This window comes from Camelus bactrianus, chromosome 16 (genome assembly GCF_048773025.1).
Source record: "Camelus bactrianus isolate YW-2024 breed Bactrian camel chromosome 16, ASM4877302v1, whole genome shotgun sequence".
NCBI classification, from domain to species: Eukaryota; Metazoa; Chordata; class Mammalia; order Artiodactyla; family Camelidae; genus Camelus; species Camelus bactrianus.
In genome coordinates, this window is record NC_133554.1 from 41,116,248 (window position 1) to 41,137,738 (window position 21,491).

At 49.8% G+C, this 21,491-nt stretch overlaps 1 protein-coding gene and 1 non-coding gene across 6 annotated transcripts in view; one reads left to right on the forward strand and one right to left on the reverse strand.

The window, feature by feature from the left end:
• SLC43A2 (solute carrier family 43 member 2) overlaps window positions 1-21,491 on the reverse strand; it is a 39,658-nt gene that overhangs the window by 17,983 nt on the left and 184 nt on the right. For 3 of the 5 annotated variants that reach the window (XM_074343218.1, XM_074343216.1, XM_074343219.1), the window contains exons 2-5: window positions 20,430-20,654; window positions 12,207-12,414; window positions 10,663-10,718; window positions 9,777-9,853 (exon numbers count right to left, since the gene is read on the reverse strand). In XM_074343218.1, coding sequence (XP_074199319.1) covers window positions 9,777-9,853; window positions 10,663-10,718; window positions 12,207-12,414; window positions 20,430-20,589 — 501 coding nt within the window. In that variant the 5' untranslated portion in view covers window positions 20,590-20,654. Of the gene's footprint in view, window positions 1-9,776; window positions 9,854-10,662; window positions 10,719-12,206; window positions 12,415-20,429; window positions 20,655-21,040; window positions 21,167-21,491 lie in introns of those variants that run through there. The other 2 variants (XM_074343217.1, XM_074343220.1) reach the window with 2 other exon arrangements.
• On the forward strand, window positions 8,361-8,464 carry LOC123617825 (U6 spliceosomal RNA). Its single transcript, XR_006726083.1, has one exon. It is a non-coding gene; the product is annotated as a U6 spliceosomal RNA (small nuclear RNA).

The following is a 21,491-nucleotide window of genomic DNA, read 5'->3' on the forward strand; positions in this document are numbered from 1 at the left end:
AGCCTAAATGTCCATCAACGGATGACTGGATAAAGAAGACGTGGTATATTTATACAATGGAATACTATTCAGCCATAAAAACCGACAACATAACACCATTTGCAGCAACATGGATGCTCCTGGAGAATGTCATTCTAAGGGAAGTAAGCCAGAAAGAGAAAGAAAAATACCATATGAGATCGCTCATATGTGGAATCTAAAAAACAAAAACAAAAAAACAAAGCATAAATACAAAACAGAAATAGACTCGTAGACACAAAATATAAACTTGTGGTTGCCAAGGGGGCAGAAGGTGAGAAGGGATAGACGGGATTTCAAAATTGTAGAATAGATAAACAAGATTCTACTGTATAGCACAGGGAAATATAAAAAAACATCAGTCAGAGACTTGAGATGTTTTGGGATCCTAGGATTGAAAATAAAAATGAGTAAGTCTACAGTGTATGGCCAACAAAGCCATCTTATGGTAGGAGGCCAGGGTGGCTCTCGAGGCTCCCCAAAGAATTCTCAGCATACAAAGAGCTCTTCTGCCAGCCTTCACGCAGAGTGGACCCTCTGTCCACTTAGACTTCTCAGAGAGGGTAAGAGGGAGGGAAAAAGCGTATGGAAGCTCCCCTAGCAGGAGACAGAGGAAACGTGATGTGCTCATGTGTGCCCAGGCACACTCAGGTGAGCACTAAAGGTGCCCAGTCTTACTCTTTGTACACCTGCCTCCCAGGTATGCTGTGGTTCAGAGGACATGCCTCGGTTCCTGAGCTCACATATTTGGGCCATGCCATGCTGGCTACCCCAGTGAGGCAGCCTTGTTGGGGAGGCATTTCTGGGGCCCTACCTGCTCCAGGGAGAATCCAAAGATTAGTTCTGCTTGTATGGAAACTGTTCCAGCCTGAGATGCCACTCCAGCCAGGGCACGTAAAGGAGGAAAGGAGTCAACGAGGGCTTCGAACCCAACCACAAGAGTAGACGGAGGACAAGAGCCTGATGTAGAAAAGGCCACTTGGTGCACAGTCAAGCCAGGAAACACTTCTGTTGCTGCGGTCACCTTTGGGTACAAAGAGTGTCCCCAACTATTCCACAGGGTGAAGGGATACTTCTGAAAAGCAGACAGCTTGCTAGCTAGCCCTTTTCCTTCTACCCTAACCCAGGCTAGAGGCCAACAGAATAGGGGTTTGGGGCCAGCTTGCAACTCTGACCTAACCTTCTGGAGTATTCCCCCCAGAACTGGATCCAGGACAGGGAAGAACGGGAAGCTGAGAGAGGAGACTGAGTTTACACTCCCCTCTGGATGAGACCCCTGCCCTCATTCCTGGTCCAGGGCAGCCGCCCTCCAGCTGCCATCCTTGCTTCCCTGCCTCTCCCTGCCTGGAACATTCTTTGTAACACACTGAAAATTCTCTTCCCTAACATGTTATTTTGGTCAGCAGGGCCATTTCTAGGCAGTACAGAGCCTCAGGGCAAACCACATTACACAGCCTTCTCATCAATATTTACAACTCATATTTTAAATTATGATTATCTTTCCTGATTAGAAAAGCAATGCAAGTCCACTGTAAAATATCTGGAACAAAGTACACATAAAGGATGAAATAAAAATTCCCTTGACACAGCCATATTATCATTTTTATGTATTTCCCTTCGATCTTTTTCCTATAAATACCTATAATTTTTAACCAAACTGGGATCATATGCTATATATTATTTGATGAACTTTTTCTTTTTTACTTGATATATTATAAATATTTTCTAATTTAGTATTTATCTTCAACATAATTTGCAGTAACTGTCTGGTATTTTCTTATCTGAATGGTCTATAATTTATGAAACTATTTCTCTGATGCTGGACCTTAGATCCTTTTTAATTTTTATCATAAATAACATTTTTTGACGGGGGGAGGTAATTAGGCTTATTTATTTACTTTTAATGAAGATGCTGGAGACTAAACCCAGGACCTTGTGCTTGCTAAGAACATACACTACCACTGAGCTATACCCTCCCCCCTCAAATAACATTTTAATGAACATTCTTAAAGATAAATTGATATGCAAATAACTATCATTTCCTTAAGGTAAATTCCCAAAAGTAGAATCACCTGGCAAAGGGAATACACATTTTTAAGTGTTTGTGATACTCTGTGCCAAACTGTCTTCCAGAAAACTTAGACCAACTGATACTCCTACCAGCAGCATAGTAGAGCATCTCTTCCATGGTAGCCACTCCACTATTGTGTGTTGTCATTATTTTTAGTATTTGCCACTTTCACCAATACCCCTGTTGTTTTAAATCCATTTCTTTGTGTATATGGAAGAAATGTATCAATGACTGGTATTTGCTTCACAATAATCTGGATGGTGGATGGAGACAGAAATGAAGCAAGACTGATCATGAGCTGACAGCTGTTGAAGTTGTAAGATGGGTACATGCGGTTCATTGTACTATTCTCTCTAATACCATGTATATTTAAATTTTTCCATGATTAAAAAAAAGAAATGGAAAAAAACTCTTATTGATTACTAATGACTTTGAACTTTCTTCCTACAATTTAAAAAATCTGTCATGCATATACCTCATTTGTCCCTTTTTTTTGAGGATGTTAATATATTCATATTGCTTTGGTATAGGCTCTTTATATATTACAGACCATCACAGTTTGTCCATATACTGTAGGTATGTTTTCCTAGTTTGTTCTTTAACTTCTTAGTTCATGGTAGGGTTTTTTTTTGTTTTCAATATGAGAGTTTAAATAGATAGTCAAAGTGTGTTTCAGCTTTTATGGACTACCTAGCATTTGTGTCAGATGAAATCTCTCAAAACAACATCAAGGATGACCATGACCATTGAAGCCCAAAGCATAAACATCCTGGCTGTAGTCAATGTATAGTCACAAAACAGCAAGCACAGGAGAAGAGAAGGTTTAATTAATGCCTGTGGGCATTGATTATTTTTCTAATATTAATACTAACTGCTTTTTATCCTTTAAGCCACTTCCTTCCCTTCCTCCCAAAGCTGTCATGCCTGCAGGAGGAAATTTCCCCCATTGCTGTGCCCAGGAGTGGCTTTATCAGGGAATTTTTTCCTATAAAATAATATTTCCTATTAAGTAATAATATATAATAATGTAGCATAGTTAATATGTTAAAATAATATAATAGCATTATTATTATAACAGCAGCTATTATTATCCAAAAAACCCTCAAAACATCTTTACCAGGTAAGTGTCACTTATGACCCTCACTTAATGGTACAAAACTTTAGGATTAGAAAAGTCAAGGAACTCTCCCAAGCTGGTAAGGGCCAAATCTGAGATTCAAAGCAGGTCAAGCCTATGTGCACAGCCACTGGGCTACTCTGCCTCTTGGAAAACTCACGTAGCCTCTGAAGGGTATACCCTCACCTCTCATACCTCTATGTGTTCCTTATTAAGCGTTCTGTCTGCTCTCCCTGCTAGAGATTTCTTACATCCTTTCTAATGCTCCTTTTAGGCGTATCTGCCCCCTTCCCGCCCCTTGACCTTCTTGGCCTACCTCCACATGGTCCAGGGCCATACTGTCAAGTAGATTCCCATTTGGCTGTGGACTCTACTGTTTCATCTTCATGCCTGAGTCTCCTTCACACTCCCATCCCCACCTCCTGCCCTTCCTTCCTCTCTCCTTCGGCCTCCACCCGACCTCAGCTGCATATAATGGCCACTCAGAAGCCCTGGTGATGGAGTGAGTGACAGCTGAGTACTAAGCAGAGTGCCCCAGTGCTGGCTCAAGGGCCGGGTGGAGGGGGAAGAACCAGGTCTGCTGCCAAGTAGGAAGCTGTAGCTGAGTTGCAATGACAGATGCGGGGAAAACACTCAGCAGAGGCGGCTTCCTGACTCGGGGTTCATAACTGCACTTGCAGGTGGTGGAGTGCAGCCCACCCCACCCTCAGCCCGCCCCTGGTGCTGGGCGCTTCCCACCACCACCTCTGCTGCGTCGGGGAGGACTGGGGCTTGAGTGGGTTCAGCCAGGCAGAACCGCTCTCCATGCCGGCCTTGCTCACACGGGGATGCCATCCCCGCGTGAGCCGGTGGTGACTCATTCTCTCAGCCCCTCGGCTGCAATGTAAACAGGCTCCGGCTGTGTGACCTTCCCAGAAGGGAAAACAGCAGCTGCAGACGGCCCCTCCCTGGAGTGCTGGCCACAGAGCGCAGCTACTGGACAAGAATCACCAGAAGCCTAGGCTCCAGGATGGTGAAGATGGGCTGTTCTCCTTGGAGGACCTTTGTTAAGATGTCTCTCTTCCCAGGGGCCCCCAAGACAGGCCTTGGGGTTGCTGGCAGGCAGGGACAGAAGGGCCACTGTGTAGCCACCTGGCACTGACTTTCCAAATCAGTGAGCTCCTGAGCCCACCAGCTGGGGGCACACCCTGGCGCTGGGGGAGATGCCATGTGCAGCCCTAGTTGGGGCTGGCATTCTGGCCCTCAGGCCCCTTCCAGAGGCGAGTCTTGTCCTCAGGTGGCTGGTGTACACACCCAGAGCTCTGTGCAACCTGCCTAGGCTAAGATCCAGGTACCAGTCTGGACAAGTGGACTTAGCAAAGCTGGGCTATTTTCTAAACCCCCACAACCAGGCAGCTCTAAGCATACACTGCCAGAAGAAGGTCCTTGTGGTCACCTTTCCGCTTCACTGCTGCAGGGGTGGGGAGGACAGACTCCACTCTCCCAGCCACCTCATTTGCTTTCCCAGCCAGGTCCAGCCCTGCCAGTGCCCCCACTCTATGCTCTGTCCACCCCTGAGCATGTCACGTGCTGGGGCCACTTCTCGAGACAGAACCCTCTGACGGGTGAATTTTTCCCAGGCCGGTGGGTGATCAGCTGACTGCTTTGGGTTCTCAAGGCACAGAACAGAAACCAAGAGGCAGAGCTGGCCCCAGGCACTGGGAGAGCCCTGCTCACCTGGCACCTGGGGCACCTGCAATGCTGTGGGGACCCTATCCTGGCTGTAGAAATGGATTAGCTGAGTAGGAATGCTAAACTCCCACACACACGCCCTGGGGGGCATCTGCTTCCCTGCTGTACTCCAAATCCTTTCCCTCCCTTTCTCTTAGGTGTTTGAAAAGGGGTATTTATTTCATTCTCTTCAAACTCTGATCCCAACTCCCATGGGATCATTTCTTCCTCAGGTTCAAAGCAAGACTTCAATGAACCAAACAGGAAAAGCCCATAGAGAAATTTCTCATGAAGGAGCCTACTAACATTTTGTAATCACTTCTCTGGGAGGGTTTCAGCTCAGAACTCCCCGTACCACCCACACTGACAAGGGTCAGAGTAATGAAGTGGAAAAGACATGTTCACAGTGTTGGCGGCATCTGCTCCCATCTCTAAGCAACCCAGGTCCTGGATCATCGGGTGGCGGCCCAGAGATGCCACCTCGGCCGACGGCCGGTGTTTTCCTCCAGCCAATGAAGCGAGTTAAAGAGCTGTACAAATGCAAGGCACTGAGCAAACAGACCAGAGTGTGCTGTTGTCCAGATGTCCAGCGGGGAGGCTGAGGCTTGGCACCTCGGGGTCTGCCCTGCACCACCATTGACCTGGCACCATCCTCCTCCAAGGATGTTACCTTGCCTGGGCTCTCTGCTGCAGGGACCTGGGAAGCCCAGTTCTAGCCTCTGGGCGGCCCACCTGGCACAGGACCCACCCTCGCCCTCTGAGCCTCTGCTCGAGGGGACAGGATCACCCATGAGTACAGCCCTCTCGGGCTCTGCAGAGACATCTATCGGCCTGTGGGGCAAAGGCATTCTGCCGACTTGGAGCCCCCTCCCCACCAGTGGAGTAACTAACAGCTCACAGTCCCTGGTCATTTTTATTTATACCACAGTCCATGCAACACAAAACCCCTTGGGGCTCAGAAAGTCCCCAAATTAAGGTTTCCCTGGAAACACACTCCCCTCAGACTCCCAGGTTATCACAGAGAGAGTATCCATGGCCCCAAAGCTGTCGTAGGAGATTTGATTTAGGAAGCTCCTAAAGGCGACCCTGAAGACTCCTTTGTCCCCCAAATTAGGACATGGGTGGGAGACACAGACAGAAGGTGCCACTGTGATGCCGGCTTGGAGTCTCCCGGAGCCGATCCTGACAGTTCTGCTTTTTCAAGGCCTGGGCTGTATCAGAACGAGATTCAGCTCTGCTCAGCAGAAGCCACGGCCAGCCCGAGAGCATTGCCCAAGAGCTTCAGCCCCACCCTCGCTGACCTGCTTCTCATTCTCCTTTTGGGGTCTGTTCTGGAAAGGAGTGGCCACCAGAGGCCTTATCTGAGGCCTCACAGGACAGAGGAATGCCTGAGGAGGTCCCTCAGGCCAGGGACAGTGGTGGAGAGGGAAAGAGATGATATAAAAAGTGCTCAGGGAGTTGGGCCATGTAACTAGAAGCGGGGTTGGGCAGGGAGTGGGGGTGGCGGCTGGGTGGCCGCCCTGCCTTCCGACAGGGAAGGGAGCAGCGTCCTGGTACCTCTGGACCAAAGGTGGTCCAGCTTTTTCTGTAAAGGGCTGGAGAGTAACTACTTTAGGTTTTGCAGGCCATGTGGTTTCTGTACAACTACCTCACTCTGCTGCCACTGGCCGACAGAAATGAGTGGGAGCGGCTATGTGCCAATAAAACTTTGTTTACAGAAAACTGCAGTGGTCTGGATGTGGCCTGGGGGCGACAGTTTGCTGACCTCTGCTCTAGACCCAGCAGTGGGGACCTGAAAGAACAAGCCTCCAGCCTCCCTTAAACAGATCCCTGCTAACCGAACGCTTTAGGTAATGACCAGATGGTCTTCTTGCCTGGTCCCTACCTGGCCTGTGCAGACTTTACCTCCCCATGGGAGAGCAAGGAGCTAACAGGAACACTCCTCCTGTGCTTCTGGCCTTCATACAGGCCTACCAGAGGCTGATGGAAGCAACGGACCTTCCCCTAGAAAAACGCACCTGCATGGCACACACACACACACAAGTTGCTTGCTTACGATCTCAAGAGCAAGGCCAGCCCCCCTGAAGCTTTTTCACAGACCACCTAAAGGCCTAAAAACCCTAGGGTAAGATCCCTTACTCACTCAGAAAGAGAACTGATTTTTTATATATGAAAGAGCTCTTATAAAACACTAAAATTGAAAAAAAGGAGAAATAACCCCGTAGAAAAATATACAAATGACACAAAGAAGCAATTCACAGAAGAAATACAAACGATCACAGAAAGAGGTGAAAAGATGCCCCATCTCACTAATAATTAAAGAAAAAAATTTAACATCACAGCATATTATTTTTTCCCAGATCAGAAGGGCTACTGTTTAAAAGATGAATGACAAGGTATTGAAAAGAGCGTGGAGAAAAATCTCTCAGACATGCTGCTAGGCTAGTATCCATGTATTAACATTTTGGGAAGACCATTTGACAGTCTATATTAAAATTTAAATCATGCTGATCCTGGGGCCCAGCAATCCCACTTCTAGGAATTTATTTTACAGAAATACACAAACAGGGATGTTCAATTTTGTAGCATCATAAATCAGAAAAATTGGAAACCAACCCAAAAGTCCATTAGCAGGAAACTGGTTAGATAAATGATGGCACGTCTGCACTACAGAGTAACATGGAACTGTTTAATAATGAGGCCGACCTCCAGTGTTTAAACAATAAGGTAGGTTTCTAAAGACTGGCAGGCAAAGACATAGAAGATACACTGTTAAGTGAAAAAGGCACGTTGTAACAGCATTCCTTTTAAAAAGAATAACATTAGTATGTGCAGATTTTTAAAAAATACTGAAGAATTATATTCTAAACTGATGAAGGTTGGTTTACAGAATTTTACAGTCCATATTTTACACTAAATAGTGACTTCTTAAAATAAAAACTTCTTGTTTTGTAATCAGAAGAACAAAAGAAAAAGAATCTTTATGGGCCTACAAGCCTCCCCTAAAGGTTTCTTGGACAACAACTCTGAACTCCTTTTAAAGACTTTCTTAAAGGAGATTCATGGGGTGATGATTTTTAGCTATTTGTCTTAGCCTTTATTACAATAAAGCATCTTTCTGTATTTCAGAGCATAAACTCCTCTTTCTTTTATCCCAAAATTCAGAACTGCCATGACATAGGCATAGTGTGGCTCAAATAATGGGGGTGATGCCAGATTTTTGTTTTTCATTTTGATGAAAGAGTTGGTCGTGTTCACAGTGTCAAAGAACAAACAGGACCATGGCTCCTGCTTTACAATTTATACAACTTAGTGGAATCTGTGTAAATTTAACAGTTCTAACATGTTTCTTAGTTTCAACATTTGCTTTCCCCTGGGAATTTAAGAGGGAGGGAGATATAGTCATTTTTTAAAAATCTGCCTGGTTAAAAAAATAAAAATTTAGTGCTCACTTAGGCAGCACATATACTAGAATAGAAACGATGCAGAGATTAGCATGGCCCCTGTGTAAAGATGACACGCAAATTAGTGAAGCGTTCCATATTTTTAAAAAAATAAATAAAAATAAATAAATAATTTTTTTAATGCACAAAAGAATACAAAGTAAATCTCCTTCACACCCACTACCAGGGGCAAGGCAACCAGAGCTACCAGATACATGTGTGTCCCCCACTCCCCGGGCACATAGCATAGGTGGTCACATGCTAAGCCTTTCTCACCTAACACAGACTCCACTAAGTGTTCCAACTCCACCATCCTAGACCCAGGCAGTCAGTCCTTCCCACCAGGACAGTTAACAAGGCAAAGCACAAGGAAGGGGAACAGAAGAGACTCTGGGTCAGGCCTGGCCTCTGGCTCACAGCCTGCAGGCAAGGGGTCACAGACATGTCAGTACCTCTTCAAGCTCCTTACAAGAAGACCAGCAAGTCCCCAGGGCTCCCTCAGAGCCAAGTGAGGGCCCCTCGACAGCAATGACTCCTGACTCATTAGCAGAAAGAAATCAGAAACCAGGGCGCACTGCAAATAGTGACGGTAGGTATTGTATCATAAAAACTTTCTCAAAGGGAAATTGAGGCAGACTAGACTTTCCTGTTGGACAGAGAAATCTCTCCGAAAGCCTAGCATTCTCACTTCTTTCCCAATGGACGCCTGCCTGACCAGGTGAGCCTGCATACAGCTCTCTTCTGCCTTCTGGGCAAGACTTTTTGGCTTTCAATTGACTTTCTGTCAACCCCGACCTTCCTGCAGCCTCACCCACTTCAATGAGAAGCACACCTTGGGGCGTTCTGGTGCTCCCATAAGAAGGGGCTCAGCATCCCGAGAAAGCATCTCCCCCACAAGAAGGGCTGTCATGCCCTGGCATTTAGAAAACCAAGAAGAGAGGCAGTCTACGTGTTCCCCGGAGTTTTTCATTCAGGTCTAGACAAAGCAATAGTTAGAGGCAGGGTGATTCCAAGGGAAGTTTGTATTTAGAATGCACTGGTAGCCAGAGATATCATAGAAAATATGAAAAAAGGAAGTGGGTAGCAGTTTTTTTTTCTCGCTGGTCCTGTCTTCTCTGGGCACGTGGCTAGTGAGCTAACTTCCTTGGCACCTAAATCAAAGTCAACAGGCAGGGGATGGGTCGCTCTGAGAGCCACACTCTGCTGCCTTCAAGTCTGCCTGCAGGACCTCCCCAGCCTAGGAGGCTGTGACTGGCTTTGCTGCCACAACTTCACCACCAGCAACCCTCTATTGCTTGGGATGCCCAGGCAGATGCAGGCAAATGGAAGGCAAGGAAATCAAAGCCAATAAAACCTGCCTTAAATTCACAAGAAGATGACTGAGGTAGAGACCTTCTTCAAAAAAATCAATACTTACTGTTAATGAGGTGAACGTCATGCACATCCCACCAAAGCCGTTCAGAGCCAGGGCGATGAAGATGAGCACAGAGAGGGCTGGAAGGAAGCAGAAAGCTTGTAAGTGGGGGACCATGGCTGAGCTTCAGGGAGGCCAGGGCCTGACCCAATGCCTGGCAAGGAGCCGGCCCCGAACAAATGCCAGCTGAGTGACTGACAAGCCATCAGGTGTTTGTGTCGGACACCTGGGGAGCTGGACCAGTCTCTTTCTCATCCTCCTCTTGCCTATTTTACAGAGCTTGGGCACTTGCAAAACGTGCATCCCCGTACTCCTTTCTCCACTAACCTTAGCAGCAAAGGAGAGGCTTGAAGAAGCTGCTTCACTGAGACCAAAAATATAGGTGCCCCGAAATCAGGAGATGAGCCCAGCTAAGATTTTGGTGAAACTCAAGTCCTGTTTTGGTGTTTGTTCTAAAAGTCCCTGAAGCAACGGCTCCACCTGAACATGAACAGGGTTAGGGACCAGGTGGCTTCTAAGCCATCTTTAAAGTGCTGGCCTGGGCTGCCTTGAGGGGGCTCAGCTCACAACCCCTGCACACACCCTTGCAGCTGGCCTGGTTCTCAGGTTGGCATCAGTGAAGCCATAGGAGACTGACCTGGCGGGTGATGAGATGGGAGTTTCATACCCTCTAGGAGCTTCTCTCAGACGTCTGTCTGGGCAATTATTCTCTTAGCCAGTAGCCACCCATCTGAGATAAGTCTCTGGATAAAGGCCTAACAGGCGTCCCTCTCACTTGAGCAGTGAGCACAAGGCCTGGCCCTGCTTCCTAGAGCAGGTGGGCCTGTGAGTAACTCTGGGCCCTCTCTCCCTGGTCCCTGACCAAAGGACAGAGGAAAAGCATACTCACAGTTTGGGTTACTGGCTCCATATGCAATCAGCAAGCAGGAGACAGCAAAGCAGGCACTAAAAAGAAACAGAAATAGTACACTGTTTATTATTATTGGTAACATCGTTCATTTCGGGTTATTTGCTATGCATCAGATGCTTTCAAAAAATTTACGTATATTATTTCATTTAATTTAACAATTCTAAGGAGTATAATTGACTCCCACTTTACTGCTGAGAAAAACAAAACTAAAACAAATAAAAAACTAAACTCTCCAAGGCCTCCTAGCTAGCAGGTGGCTGAGCTGGAATTCCAGCCCCAAAGCCAGATCTGGTAAACACCCCATTGCACTGCCCCATTCCCCAGACTAGAGAGAACCAAGCTGTGAAGCGAGAGAAGGTACAATCCATGCCCCAGGCTCCTGTGCCCGCTCAGCCAGGGGATGGACACAACCCCTCCAGGCAAGAGGAGATGAGTGGCAACTTCCGAATCCCCTCTACTTGGCTCTAACCTGAGGACCAAGTCCTCTTAAGCTCCAAAGAATGAATGACACTGATACTCCACCCATTCTCTTCATGGCCACATGTCTCGCTCACTGCAAACCACTGCCCTGCACAATGCTCACTCCTGACGGGACTGGCTGGGGGAGGATCCTGGCCTGAAAGGGCCAGCTGCTCGGTGAACTGACCTTGAGTCTGGAAGACTGCGGCTTTATAAACCAGAAACACATCCCAGGAGGTACATAAGATGACCCACTAGGGTGCCAGGGGTAGGGAAATACTATTTTATAATTCTAGAAATTTTATAATTTTTTATTGTCTGATTTTAAAGCTCAGCTACTTTAATTTATATTTTTTGTATACATATCATAAAGTACATAAAACACTACATAAGATGATGGATGCTCACTAAACTTACTGTGGTCATCATTTCGTGACATATGTAAGATCATTATATTGTTCACCTTAGTCTTATACAGCACTGTATATCAATTATATCTCAATAAAACTGGAAAGGGGAGGAGGGTGTAGCTCAAGTGGTAGAGCTCATACTTAGCATACACAAGGTCCTGGGTTCGATCCCCAGTACCTCCTCTAAAAATTAATAAGTAAACCTAAATACCTCCTCTCCCAAAATAAATAAATAAATAAATAATTTTTAAAAAACTGGAAGGAAAAATAAAGCACATAAAACATTAAGAGTGACATGTGTGCATATTATTGATAATTCCCTGTGCTTATATTAGAGGTATGTATTCAAAATCTTTTTTTTCCTATGGAGATGTAAGGTCAGAAAGACTGGAAACCAGTATTCTTAATGACTAGCAATTCCAGGCCCTCCCACGCAGGCCTGAGCCCTGTGCCTTTTTTATGCAGATTAGAACAATGCAAGGATCACAGTAGCTATTGATTTGGTGGCAGATAGGGTAGGAACCCCACTCTGGGCAGGCAGGTAGGGAGCTCCACAGAGCACCTGATAGCAGGTGCCAGGATTCCCAACCCTAGGGATCTTAGCTGCGGGGTAGGGGGTGGTTCCCACCTGCCAGCCCCCAACCCCACACTGACCTGCCCAGCAGCCTGAGCTTCCTTGGGCCATACTTGTCCATGACGATGCCCAGAGGCAGGGTGATGGCGCTGAGCAGGAAGGAACCCACGGTGAAGGCCAAGTTTAGCATCTCATCCTGGGCCTTGCAGCTGAGCCAGCCATTCATCCGGCTCACCTCCTCGTGCTCTGGCTCCGCTGTGCCCCCAGCTGTGCCGTTGGTGACATTCTCTGTGTGTAGAGGGAGGGAAACCTGATCACACAGTCGTGGCCAGGATTCCCGAAGATCAGAGGGGCAGGTGCCCATTCAGAGTCACCCTACTGGGAATGCCAGGGGCTGGCTCTGGGCTCCTTGAGGACTCAGGCTACTCCCCAGCAGGCTGGGACGTCCACCTGGCCCAAGGCCCCTGCAGCAACAGATAATGCAGAGGTTCTTCCCTTTTGCGGGGGTCACAGATGCTTAGGAGAATCCAGTAAAGAAAGCTCCACGCCTGCTCCTAAGGAAATGCACACAAAGTCTTACCCACAGTTTCAGAGGCTTCACGTGTCTCTTAAAGCACTCATGAGCCCCAGGTTAAAAGTCCCATTTCAGAGTAACCTACACCTAGAAAAGCAGGTCTCGGGACCCAGCATGGTCTGTGGCCCCAGGCTGGCTAGAAGCTTCTCGGCAGCTCTGCCCACAGACTGCAGCCAGGGTACAGGAGGCCCCACACCACCCGGAAAGGACAAGCAGCAGTCGGTCTCACTGCGCTGCCCCGGTTCTCCTCGGTCAACCAAGGGGAAGAGTGAGGGGCTCCCCTGACCACCGGGGACGGCAGGTCTCTCCAGCACACAGTCCCTGAGCCACCTCTTCATCGTGTTCTCACAGCATCAAACACCACATACATTGTGTCATGGAACCCTTGGGCAAGGTTTGTGGGTTGTTTTTTTTAAACAAGTTTTTGTTTTTGTTTCTTATTTGGAGGAGGAGGTAATTCATTTATTTATGTATTTATTTATTTTAATGGAGGTACCAGGTATCGAATCCCAGGCCTCATGCACACTAAGCACTGCACTCTATCACAGAGCTGCACCCTACCCCCTTTAAAAAAAAAAGAAAACAGGCAGTCCCAAGTAATTTGCTTTCACTTGTTGAAGTGCACCTTTCTTCTTTTTCTCACTGGTGTCACTGTCACTGTCCCCTGTGGCCACGCCTGTGTGGTAATCCCAGCCCTTAATGGCCCCCTCCAAAGTCCATCCGGCACCAGGACAATGAACAGGGAAGAAAAAGTGCTGCGGCAGCGGAGGGTGAGAGGCTGGAGGACAGACAGACCGCCACGCAGCTGAGGACCTCTATCCTCTCTGGGACTGCTAGTTAAGAGATGCTGACTAATCCTGCAGAGAGAGGAGCAGCCTCTGATTAGACGCGAGGTCATACCGGGAGACTCAAGGAAATGCCTCTCTTCAGATAACTGCAGGCCTCCCAACTGCAGCCCTCTGGCACCAGGGCTGTAAAGCTGAGGTCTGCAAGGCTTGCTCAGGCCTCTTTCAAGGGTGACCCAAGGTCACAGAAAAAGATGCACTTTGGGTGAATCACACTATATGCCAACCTCTGACCAGCAGGCCCTCCCAGGGGCAAACTGAAGATGGAGTGCTGGGACCTGGCCTCTGGGTTCCAATTTTGGTTCCTCTACTTCCTATTTGTATAACTTTGGAGAAATGACTTCATCTTGCTCTACCTCAGTTTCTTTATCTGTAAAATGGGCACAATCTAACAAGGGTATCTACCTCCCAAGAGTTTTGGGGAAGGTAAATGAGAAAATCCAGGTAACATTCTAGAGCTCACACAGGCACAGCAAGTGCTTGATAAACAATAGTTAAAAGTTATTACAATGGTAATACTATAACTACTGTTAACTACTACTACTACCGTCATTGGAGGCTCAGAATGGGGGCAATGGTGCAACTGGCTGGCAGTGAGCAGGGCGGGGTAACTAGGGGCAGAGTTCCACAGCTGACATTTCATCCATAGTATGAATCTGTGTCTAGTCTCCCACTGGGCTGGGGGCCCTGAAGGACAGGGACTGTGTTCTCATCACCTGTGTCCCCAGCACCTCCCCTAGGTCTTGTTACGCAGCAGTTGTTTACTGAATGAATGAAAACAGTGACATCGGTCATATTAGCCAAAAGGATCAAGAGAGAAGAAACTGAACAGGACACACAGAACCCACGTGAAGACAGAGAGGCTTTAAGGAGGTTATAGCCATCATGTTGCCCCACTGAAGCCACAGAAACAAAACCTGACAAGTCAGGCTGCCATCCCTCCATCCCCGCCACTTTCTCTCAGCTTTCTAAAAGCTGCCCCACCACGCTGGCAGCCAAAACACATGACAAACAAGGTCATCTGAACCCACAGGATCCAGCTCAGAACCATCACACACACTGCCTTGGCCGGTGGACCTGAACTGCTCATCTATGGTGGGGCAGCTTCACAGGTCGGCACTGGTGTCAGGTGTCAGCTCTGCCAGCAGCAACAGGAAGTGGACATGAAGCAGGAGGACAGGGTCCCTGCAAAGAATAGCCACCTCCAGGTTGGTATGCAGATGTGAGCAGACCAGCACAGCTGGGACAGAGCGGACGGGTGGAGAGGGCACCCCAGGGTCCAGGATCGCTGGCTTATGAGACCCAACTGTGGCCATGCAGGGTCTGGAGCCAGAGGACACAAAATTGCTCAGGGCTTGGAGTGCTGCTGGGTCTGCTGCTACAAGCAGGGAGCCATGGCTGGACGGGGAGCAGATGTAGAGAGGCAGCACTGTCTCTGAGTAGAGGCTCTGCTCCCAGTTTCCCCAGAGAGGAACCACAGCTGGGCCCCTAAGCCCATGACTCTACTCCCGGAAAGGGAGAAGATAAAATCCCAAAGCAACATACCCAAGGCAGCCTCCCTAATTTGCATTAAGTGGGGATGGGGACAGAAACATCTTGAATTGTTTAGACATCTGATCATCCCACAACTAGACAGGGGGACTCATGAGAAAAGAAGTCAGAGGGGAGGGAAGGGTATCTGTCCCTCCCATCTTTCATCCTAGAGCCACTATGACAGGGGCAGGGATCTGACACTTTGGGCCACCAGCCTCCTCTTAAATCCCTGCCAATGGGGCCACCTGGCCCTCTGCCCTCTGAGCTCCAGGCAGTGATGTCCAGCAACAGATGAGCTGGGGGTGGGGGGCCTGAGTGGCCTCTAGTCAGCCCAGGGAGCAACAGGAGAGTGCCCTTGCCCTAGAAGGAATTAAACCTTCTGTGAGCCCAGAAGCTTTGTTGGCAGTAAACAGCCCACACGAATCACAGATCTAGCTGATGCCTAAACACGGTCACACCCAGGCTGCTCCTGTCCCTCTGCTCCCACCTGGGCCACTGTGGGCCAGGAGAGGCACAAACTGATAAGCATCCAGGAAATGCCAAGCCCCCGGGTGCCCCTCTGCTCCCAGCCTGGAGCTCGGCCTTCACCCCAGCCCAGCCTTCTCGGTGCCTCACCTGCACCTGTTTATTACAGGAGCAGCCAGAGTGGCCCAGCCCAGCCCAGCCGGGGAAGGTGAACCCAGAGGACAGGCAAGGAATTGGGATGTCCACTGTGTGCAGAGATCAGGCGTAAGGCTGCTTAGGAGGACACCAGGACAGTGAGAACAATGCCTGCCCTATTCAGCCCCACTTACAGAACTTGTGCACAAAATCCTTACAGAGAAAGCAGGGGAGAAAAGAGTGTGCTGGGACTCCACTGAGGCTCCCCTGTCCTCCCTGGGTCACAGAGGGGCTCCCCCAACCCCAGGGAAACAAACCACAACAGCTGACCAGATGATGCTTGAGGGAGCAAGGGGCTGGAGGCCCCTCCAAATGCCCAAGTCGCACCCCCTACACCCAGAGTGCAGGTCCCTGGAACTCTGCTGATGGTCTCTGCCCCAGGATCTCCTGTCTCACTCAAATCCTTAGTCTATCCGGCAACAGGAAGCAGCATCTCAGTCTGGCAGGGGGTATGTAAGTGAGAGGTCACCCTCGGACACAGCAAACAAGAAGCAAGACACAGTCAGAGGGCCGCACTGAGTGGGCCAGGGCCTGGCCTCCTAGTCATGGTCTCAGTGTGCCAGTGGGTGCTGGCCGCTGTGTTCAGTGCTATTGGCTCCTGTGTCACTGAGCGCCCTCTCATTTCCACCCCGTACTCTGCATCAGGATACAGGGAGTGTCAGGCAGGTAAGGTCTTGCCCAAGGTCCCATAGATAGTTACATGGGGAAGCTGGACTTGAATCAAGGCTGTCAGACCTCAAAGCTCCTGCTTTTAACCTTCAGGTTGTTATGATGCTGTGCCACATAGGTTAGAGGCATTTTAGACAGAAAATGCCCATAGGATAGACACAAGGCTGTCAGCATCAGGGGCAATGTCAGGTGGCCTTTAATGTCACCTAGTGAGAATGGGACTGACCCCAAGATGCCCCTGAAAGTCAGCCAAGCTAGACGGGACCTTAATGGGACACCAAGAAGCCAAGTGGGGCCAGCGGATGTGGAGGAGGAAAATTAGGTCATGAGACGGAGGAAGGGTTGATGGGGAGGGCTGAAGGCCATAAGCTCCTCTATGACACATCCCAAGGCTGAGGGCCCAGACTGTAGACCTCCTTCCCCGACTACAGACTTACCAAAGAAGAAATTCAAACGAAACTGGGGGGGGGGGGGGGGGGAGGGAAAACAGTCCTATTCAAAGAAACAAAAGTGAAAGGATGAGTTTTCAAAGGCTGTCACCAGTGGCCTTTGTGTGTGGGAGGAGATCACAAAAAGGGGAGGGCCTTGAAGTGTCAGGGACCGTCCCCTGCCCACACCTGCAGCCTCAGCCCAGCCTGGTGGGGACCAGGCCTGGTCTTGTTCTGTTGGGGTCCGGGGGCCACTTTCTGCTTTTTTTCAGTAAGGGGTACAGCTCCTCCACCACCTCAAGTGGAGTAACTGTGGGGATCAAGACTACAGACTGAGGTTGGCCTTGGTGTCCACGGCTGGGCTGCACTGTGACTTCCTCGGACAGAGACCACATCTCCCACCTTCACAGTCCCCACCCCACCCAGTGCCTGGAATGTGGCAAGCCCTCAACAATTCATTAAGAGGCTAATAGGTGAATTTGGCCATCTCCTCTACCGCCATTGCTTCTTCCAGCCTTAAGGATAAAATCCATTCTCCCCAGGGCCTCTTGCAGGCTCTAGCCCCTTCCCACCACTCCAGTCATCTCCTGCCCGCCTGTCCTTTCTCTCTTCTCCTCCAACACGCAGTCTGCCCCCTCCTCTCCTGGTTCACCCCTTCTGGCCCTCCATGCTTCTGCCTAAACATCAGAGAGCCCCCACCCAAGCTGAACCAGATCCCCACTGTGGCTCCCGCCTCAGGCACCCTGCTCTCCATTGTGGTCTGACCACCGCTTAGAATTATATAGGTCTGTGTGTGATGACTCTTTGATGCTGGCAGATTGCAGACTCCCTGAGGGCCCAGACTGCTCTGCCTGCAGCACAGTACCTCAGAAAATGTTTACTGCATGTGTAGGTCAGATGAAAGAGGAGATTAAACATCCACAGGTAGCACCAGCCCCCTGAGCTGACCCTGTCACAGTGGGCCACCAGTGGACAGAGAAAACGAAGAAAGAGGTCGGGCCTGGGTGGTGACAGCAGCCATCCAGGGGCCAAAGGACACAATACTGGGAAAGCCTGGGCTGGGGGCCCTGTCCACACCAAGGGGACTGGGGAGGAAAGCCGAATGCCCAGCCCCAGGTCCCCGGCCCCAGCCTCTGTCATCAATCCTGACTACCCGATGAACCAGGCTCTTTCCTTCCCCCACCTCAGCAAGCTGGAACCCAACACTGTGTCTATGGCCGGATTCTGGCTGGAGTCCCGAGAAAGAGTTCTGAGAACCTTTCAACAGGTTCAGGCATATTTTCTTTCGAGAACAAACCAAAGCATCAGTCTTAAAAACAACAAAAAGCTGACACATTTGCATCTCAAGCAACTGTAGACTGGTCAGCTTTTCACAAGCCTAATTCAATAAACATAATAAATGGCCTAACTGTTTCTCTGCAATTCAGCTGTCCACCAAGTATGAAAATATCAGGCTTAAGCAGAAATCTTGACCCTAAATCCTCCAGGCACTCCCAGCCAGGCAAGGCATGGGGATTCCTGGCCCTAACAAGCAACAGGTTACTCAGACTCCAAGAAACACAGAGCAGGGAGGCCAGAGAGATAAGCTGTGTGGAATCAGCAAGCCTGTCCGCCGAGGATGCTGGGTCAGCGGGTTTGCCAGATAGTCAGAAAAACCAAAATCAGAGGCCGGAACAAAGGCACGGGATAAGAAGTTGATGTTCAACCCACAATCCTGACCCTTCACCTTCACTTTGGTTTACAGGAGGGACCCAGTAAGGCTTGCAAGGGCTTAAACACCAACTCAGCGCTGCGTCGGCACAATCACTGGGACTCCTCCCACTTCCATGAAGGAAGAAGCCTAGGTTGGGGCAGGAATGAAGTTAACAGCCCCAGTGCTGCCAAGACCATAAAATAAATTAAATCAGTGGACAATGTGGTAGGGGAAAAAACCCTAGACTCTGATCTTCTGACACCACAGTGGGTCCAAAAAAAAAAATTGACCACAGTAGTCCTCCAGTCTGGATGAGATGCTAAAAGCTTCATCCGGGGATGATGATGCTTCTTTTTGTTTTTAATCCCTCTGTGCAGCCTGAAAGAAGGCCTCCAACAGAGGCAAGCAGGAAGGGTCATGATCTACAAAGGAGAAGAGAGGGAGGGAGAGGAGGCACCAAACACTCCAACCTGTTCCTTCTAGAGGGTCATTAATCACCTAACATCTCTTGGGCAAAGCAAAAAGCTTGTTCAAGGAACAAGGTCTGAGTGACTCTCCAATCTCCCAAGATTTCTTGCTGATGTGGGGAAAGATCTGCCAAGAACCCTCAGGCTATTAGGAAATATTTCTGAGTGGCTAAAGGCTAAAGGTTATAAATGATATACTCTCTGCCCTCTCCCAGGCGCCTCAGCATCCCCTCCCTTTCTCCTGTCCTTAATCTCTCCCAGGAAAGCTTCCCTAGAGACTGGAAAGCTCAGGAATCTCCTGGCAAGATCAGATTAGGGAACAGGGAGTATTCTACACTGGGTTACAGGAAGCATGAGCTGATCTAAAGCTTCCTCTTCACCTAAAGTTAGAACTCGAGAATAAAAAGGCATGTCGGTGGTGTAATTCATGGGCTCAGACTTGGGCTATTTCCATTCAAGGGGACTCAGGCAGGGGCTGGTGGACAAAGGTACTGGAGAGAGGCATTACTGAATTCAACCATTGGGTAGCCACTGTTGGGGACAGCGAGAGGGCAGAGGGAAACATTTCCTATCAAGGCTGCCTAGGAAGAGGGGTAGAAGGTTTAGAGGGTGGGAGCCACTTGGGTCCCACTGTTAGGCCGAACCCACTGACCTTCAGCAATCAGGATGCTCAAACAAGGTCAGCAGGTGTGAAGGCAGGGATGGGGGTTAGATTTCTTGTAGACAAGTATCCTCAGCCTTCATTCAGCAATACCAGTGTGTGGCAAAGAAAGAGAACAGACCTAGTGTCATTTCCATAAATATGCCTCTCGCCCGTCTTCCCCTCCCCACCAAGGGGGTAGAAGGCCACAGAGATGTTCTCACAGCTTGTGGGAGGAAATGTCCTTTGGAAAAATCACAAAGCAGCAAAAATAGACAAGAAATTGTATCCGACAAGCCCTTAAGAGACTCCATACCCGCCTGACTGAAAAACATCTAGATTCTAGATGAACCTTGGGGTGGAGGCCAAGCCACTTCCTCTCTCTTGCTGCACTACAGCCACTGAGTCAGGAGTTCCTCTTTCTTACAGTCAGGGAGTAACATGTTTACTGCAAGGCAAGTGATGTGCCAGGCACTGGGAGGAGAGGAGTGCAGTCATGTTCCCAGGTGGTGGAAAGAACACCCTGCACTTGGAGGTTCTGGATCTGTCACAGTCCCCAGCTGTGTGGTCTTAGGCAAGGCAGAAGATCTGTCTGAGCCTCGGTTTCTTACCCACAAAACAGAAACAATAATATGTATCCAGCAAAGCTGGATGAAGAGGATCAAATGAGCCTTTTGCTAACTGGGAATTGCTGCGCAGTGAGGTGGTCTCGCTGGCTAGGTCTACACCGCCATCCGGCTCTCTCACAAAGCCCCCACTCCAGGAACCACCCCGAGCCCAAGAGCCCGTCTCACCTGGCTCAGTACATAGATAGGAGTAAAAGCCCTCCGACTTGAGCATGATGAGCAGCGAGCCCCAGCCCAGGAGGACTGCCGAGAAGAGGAGGTTTTCCAACACGGCGGTGCAGGCCATCCACCAGCGGCGCCGATGGGCAGTGGCCAGGGTGGGCGCCATGGCGCGGCGCGGCGCGGCGCGGCGCGGCGGCCCTGCTCCGGCTCCGGCTCTGACTCTGCAGCCACCTGCGCACAGACCTCGGCGTCAGCGCACGGCCCTGCCCAGCTGGGGCGGCCAGCCCGAGCCGCTGCCGCAGAGCGCGGAGCTTGTCACCTCTCCGCGGCCCTGGAGACAAGTGCGCGCAGCGAAGGAAGCCCCAGCCCACCCCGGGCCCAGGGCCACCCTCTCCGCCGCTAGCTAGTCCGCCTGCCCTCAGCTTCAAAGAACTGCCCCGTCCAGGCAGGAAGACTTCTCCCTCTGCTCACTCGGAGAGAAACTGAGGCATGGAAACAAGAAGGGACTAACGCCTGCTCGGGGACGTGGAATTAGTCCTGGCTCTCAGCAGGACCAACTAGCTTGGGGGCTGTCAGGGGAGGCAGCTTGAGGTCCGGATACCTGGGCTGGAGCATACCTGAAGGTTGCCACTCCCTGGGGCCCTCTCCAGCGCCCGCCCGCCCGCACTGACGACCCTTCCCCAGACTGGGTTCCCTCAACCACAAGATCAGCTCACGGAGCTCCGGAACGGCCCGCCCACGGCCCGCTCATTGGCCTGATGGTACAGGAACTGCCGCGCCATTGGCCGCTCTCTAGGTCGCTAGGCGCTGCGGCCACGCGAACCCCGCATGGGAGAGGCGAAGCCGGTTCAAACCGGCGGCGCGAGCCACCCGCGCGACCCCCCCATCCCGGGTCGTTTCCTCGGCAATTAGCTCGTTTCCATGGAATTGGACCCCTTCCCCCTCCAATCCTCTAGCTCCCTTCTCCATTCGTCTTTTCTTCCTTGGCAGGTCCTCATTCATTCAGTCTTTCTCCTCTTATATTCACACATCTTTCTACGCCCTCACTCGTGCGCCTTTTACCAGCTA